Source organism: Bombyx mandarina, chromosome 28 (assembly GCF_030267445.1).
Source record: "Bombyx mandarina strain Sakado chromosome 28, ASM3026744v2".
Lineage (NCBI taxonomy): Eukaryota > Metazoa > Arthropoda > Insecta > Lepidoptera > Bombycidae > Bombyx > Bombyx mandarina.
Genome location: NC_143233.1, coordinates 2,932,465 through 2,938,226, shown reverse-complemented (window position 1 = coordinate 2,938,226; position 5,762 = coordinate 2,932,465). Strand labels below are relative to the sequence as shown.

The window sequence follows — 5,762 nt, the reverse complement described above, 5'->3', positions numbered from 1 at the left end:
TGTGTTGTTTTATTCTCATTTTTTACTGCCCTAAGACGCTGCCTACCGTTAAGTACTCGATTTTTTTTTTTATAGTTTCGATGGGTGGACGAGCTTACAGCCCACCTGGTGTTAAGTGGTTACTGGAGTCCATAGACATCTGCAACGTAAATTCGCCATCCACCTTAGTTCTAAGGTCTCAGTATAGTTACAACGGCTGCCCCACCCTTCAAACCGAAGCGCAGAAATAGGCAGGGTGGTGGTACCCACCCGCGCGGACTCACAAGAGCTCCTACTAGCAGTAATTACCTAAATTATAATTTTGCGGGTTTCATTTTCATTACACGATGTTATTCCTTCACCGTAGAAGTCAATCGTGAACATTTGTTGAGTACGTATTTCATTAGAAAGATTGGTACTCGCCTGAGATTCGAACACCGGTACATCGCTTCAACACGAATGCACCGGATGTCTTATCCTTTAGGCCACGACGACTTTAATATTGACAAAGCGATAGCTCGCATGGCCTCGAATTACCTCTTAGTCGAAGCCTGAGTTAACGTTCGTATCGGCTCTCCTACTAAACTTTTAAACCGCGTATCAAGAATCGATGACATTACAAGGAATTGTTACTTGGCCTTAATATATTGACGAAGACAACCAGAATAAACACAATACCTATTTAAAATTATAGCGGAAGTAGGCTTAATATACTAATAGTACTTTTTATTTCTATTTCAAACTACAGTCGCCCTGTACAATACTCTTCATAAACACACAACACAAACAATAAAAACAAATCTTGAATATCCATTATTTATTTATGAATAAAAAACATTACGTAACTCTATTGAATTAAAAAAAAAAACAAAAAAGACGTGCTCTTAACAAACTCAACGTGTTCTTATAAAATAATAAATAGCTTATTACATAATCGCATGCATCTCCATTTTAACGAAAACAAATTTCATTCGGTTCCATTACGAGTTAACTTTATGAGATGAGAAGCCGTCTCCGGCTATCACCCTCCCTAGACAATCCCGAGAATGCACACCACAGCGGTCCATGGACGTCATCATGGCCCTGCCTATTTACGAACATTATTGTGCCGCACATATTGAGGTATATCTGAAAAGTTTATAACACCAATAACGCCAGTGTTCCGTGGAGACTAGATAAGAGATATTTCTGACAATATTCAGCCGGGATAAAGCAGGCTCATTAGACAATAGAATACAAATCCAAGAATTTCTTACGTTATACTGAATAATATATTGCGATTTGGAACAAAACAGGTAAGTGTGCTATATCTCTGCCCGATGAGATATAGTACCTACCTACATTTGTTAGACTAAATAAATTGGATTTATATTGCTCACGCTGATAGAGAACAAAACGGTGTACCGTCACCAAAACAAAGTATATTGACAGCCGTGAGCACTCCTGAACATTAAGCACATAATCACGTAACGTTAAGTGCGGTACGAAAATGACACCTAGACCTCATGCCTCAAGGGTTCTCATTGAGATGTCTATGAGCTCCGATAGCCACTTATAATCGGACGGGCCGCGAACTTGTACGCAGCAGACCAATAAAAATTAAGTTAACTTGTAACGGAACTAGAATTATTATCATTCATAACATTTTCATGAGATAACAATGTACTTATTATTACATATATATAAACAATGCTATAAACAAAATAAGTATATCTTAAGTTCTAATCTCACTTTCATCTAACATTTACAGTCTTTGATATTATATAAATAATGTGCGCTTAAAATAACTTCAGAATAAGTTTAAGGACGCAAAATATTCTTTTATTAATAAATATTTATTATAAAAGCTAAATTACAATTTTAATATTGAATTCAAAACGAAACAAAATTATTTATGATAAATAGAAAATATCAATAATGTCATTAATAAATTTAAATGCATTAATATTATTAATTGGAAACAGTTTTTTTTTTGGCACTGCTGTTTGAAAAAGATAATTTTTTTTGCACACCAAAAAAACTATTGCTTTCAAAATTACAATTATCGTAGTATAGAATATTATTATAGTATTTAACAGACGCGTAACAAGATACTTTATGAACGTGGACAAAACTGAAAATAAGCTTCGCAGTCTTATGAAATGTCCTTGCGAACAAAGTCGGTAAATACTGGGTGTTAGGAGACAGCCTCCGAAAACGAAGACAGTCGATAGTACTAATGACATCTTTGATGATGGGACGGAAAAAAATCGATAAAGATTTAAAAAAAAAAAATTAAAGCTTTTATTAGCATTATTTACACTCCATCGTGGCTAAATAAAACTATAGTTTTATAAAAAAAAAAAAAAACTTTACCTTACTAAAAAAAAACCAGCAATGAAACACAAAATCAGAAACAGCTGATGGTCGGGTCAACGAACGCGCGATCGCACAAATACTTATTTACAACATTTGTCTAAATAACTCCATCATCAAAGGTGTCATTAGCACTATCGTCTTTTATCTTTTTTGGAAAAGATCTCTTAACACCCAGTATTTTAGGTAGAGGTAGTGCAAAAATTTATTTAATTAATTAAAATACTCATTTTTAATACTACATTATAAGTAGTGGCGTTTAAGGCGTTACCCTCTTAAATAAGTAAGGCTTAAGGCTTTTGTTTAAATTCAAACATAGTAACTATAGTATAAAAGTCGCCTGTAGATATTTTTGTATTTATTGACTTGTAGAATAACACACAGGTCGTCCAACATTCATAAAGAGACTTGACGAATACAATAATAATATTAATTACGGCCACTTCTAAAGAGATTCTGTGACGTTTTGTGACGTCACATTAATAGAACGTGAGTTAAAAAAAAAGCTAACATTCAAATTAGCCGGGCAAATTGAATTATTAATCGATTCTAAAATATATTCGATTTAAAAATAAAATCGATTTTATATTTTATACGCTATACTCTCTAATAGAACTATTATTATGCACCAATAATATTGCTTTCGCCTTTATTCGCGTAGAAGCAAAGCTCGGAAGTACATTCGTCATATTTTGTTCTTTTTTAACCTTTTTTACCTTTCGTGTATTTAACGGCTTCATTTTACCAAACCTCAATGCTCTAAGGCCAAATATTAATTCATTTTATCGGCTCGATGCTAAGTGACTTTTATCTATTTTGTATTATAATTAAAAATAATCAGTCTAATTCCAGGGTTTGATTACTTCGATTGGAAATTTCGAATGTAATGAAGTTAATATATATTATTTTTGCTTAGTAGCCCACCTGGTGTTAAGTGGTTACTGGAGCCCATAGACATCTACAACGTAAATGCGCCACCCACCTTGAGATAAAGTTCTAAGGTCTCAACTATAGTTACAACGGCTGCCCCGCCTTTCAAACCGAAACGCATTACTGCTTCACGGCAGAAATAGGCAGAGTGGTGGTACCTACCCGCGCGGACTCACAAGATGTCCTACCACCAGTAAATTATGATTTCGTTATTAAAATCGCGCGTGTAGAACGCACAGTAGAAAATCAATTCCCGTTTGATATTTTCCTTGAGAATGTATTCATAGCGTCTTCTTTGTTCAGCATCCCGTCTAGCTTCATCTGTTCGAGCTGAAGCTGACGCCTGATGGAGCCTAGCTGCGTCAGGATGCTGATGTTCCTCCCATCGCCCTTCGACAAGGACTTCAGTACATTAGTCTGCGAGACAGGCACTTGCCATTTAGCTTCGACTTTCTTCATAGCATCGCTCAAATTGTTGTTGCTCTCATTTGAATCGTAACTCTTAGGGACGTGCCTCAAAACCGGTATCGGTAAATCGATACTCGAACCATTATCGGTTTTGTTGTGTTGCGTTTGCTTTTTATATGACGTGTTCTTGTGTATTAATATCTCTTGAGGATCTCTCGCGTTGTCGTGGTGGATGCGATTCAAATCGATTTTACTCTTATTCGATGTTGACGCAAAATCGATATTGTAGCGATTCGATTTTCGATTGGTATCGAATTCGGCGACCTCTCTGATCGCCTGCCCGTAGTCGACAGTGGGTTCTGTGGGAGTTCCTCGACTGAAATTGTCGTTAAAATTCAAATTACGCCTCAAGTAAGCGTCCACGTCGTAGTCTGGTGAGAAAATCGAATTCGCCGGTATATTAGTAGAGTAGGGCTTCCTCTCCGCGGGACACACAGATCTAGTTGGCGGATCGCTTCTAGATGTGACAGCGTTTCGCTTAGTGTCCGTTCTCGTTCTAGCGACGAACAGATTGTGCTTCTCTATATCTATGTCGTTTTGTAGATCTGTTATTTTTCTGTGGTATTCGTCGGTGTTCTGTTTTGCCTAAAAATCGGGAAAATTTTAATTATTAATTAGCTTTCTAAGTAACATTATATTAATGGTTTATTCAAATCAGTATAAGCTATTAGTTGAATGAGTGAACGTATTCACCTATTATTATGCTTTTAAAGACTTTGAAACCGCGATATGCTTCGTGACACAATGTGGCTGGGCAGTATTCTAATTAAGTCTTACCACTACTAATATTTGTTTCTAGTTATTATAAAGATTACAAACATAAGGTCCAAAGATCTCGACTATTACTTTAGATAAAATACTACAATGAATTTTGACTTCAAGTCGGAGCATCCATACCTATGTAATACGTTGTGCCTATAATTAAAATTGTTTTTACAGTTTAATTTTGCCCTTTTTTCCTGTTGTCATTGTATAATTTTCAATAATTTGAATACATTACATTTAAAACCCTAGTTTTACTTATGTGGATGATTCGTGTTATGAACGATTTTATAAACAATTTATAATATTCAATTTTACTGGTGGTAGGACCTCTTCTGAGTCCGTGCGGGTAGGTACCACCACCCTGCCTATTTCTACCGTGAAGCAGTAATGCGTTTCGGTTTGAAGGGTGGGGCAGCCGTTGTAAGTATACTGAGACCTTAGAACTTATATCTCAAGGTGGGTGGTGCATTTACGCTGTAGCTGTCTATGGGTTCCAATAATCACTCAACACCAGGTGGGCTGTAATATTGATATTGAATATCGCATATCTTCTTGCGGGTGTTATTTCTAATTCGATTTTTTTTTGTAATAATAATTATTATATTACGTTGTGTATTGATTGTATGTATATTACGGATATATGTCTGTATGTATATTTCAATTGATTGGTACACCGCGTGTAATTCGTTTCCAAATGATTCTTGTCCACCTGATGGTTGTCTGGAAGAGATCGCTCTTAGCGATAAGACCGTAATTTAATGTATCGCACTGTTTATTTGTTTTTTGGTGTACAATAAAGAATACTCGCTCTCTCTCTCTCTCTTTCTTTCTCTATCTCTCTTTCACTCTCTCTATCTCTCTCTTTCTCTCCTCTCTCTCTTGCTGATGTGTAAGTATATAGTTGAGGGTGTACTGACGACGGCGGCGGCCCGCAGCGCGCGCAGCTGCTCCTCCAGACGACGCAGCTCGGCTTGCTCCAACAACCTGCCGTGAAAACAACTCTTGTATTAACATTTTTTTATTCCTACCTGAGCTGGTAGCCTTGACAGGCTATTTCAGCGTAACCTTAACAAGTAGGTGAGATCACGGGGCTCAAACATGACGACGTTACTAACACTGCCCCTAGCAAGAGCCGCGCTTCGCAGAATCTACCACCGGATCGGAAAAGCGACCCACTGAGAAGATCTGGCGAGAAGCTCAGTGGGCTGTGTCTGAAGGTTAATTTACTCGTCGAGTCCTTCGTCGCAAGCGACGGGTTCGACTAG

General features: G+C 36.9%; 1 protein-coding gene across 3 annotated transcripts in view; it reads right to left on the bottom strand.

Moving 5' to 3' along the window:
- Positions 1–781: 781 nt before the first annotated feature.
- Positions 782–5,762, bottom strand: part of LOC114243378 (uncharacterized) — a 36,028-nt gene continuing 31,047 nt past the window's right edge. For all 3 annotated transcript variants that reach the window (XM_089738953.1, XM_089738955.1, XM_089738956.1), the window contains 2 exons: positions 5,415–5,481; positions 782–4,317 (listed from right to left, as the gene is read on the bottom strand). In XM_089738953.1, coding sequence (XP_089595079.1) covers positions 3,511–4,317; positions 5,415–5,481 — 874 coding nt within the window. In that variant the 3' untranslated portion in view covers positions 782–3,510. The remainder of the gene's footprint in view (positions 4,318–5,414; positions 5,482–5,762) is intronic.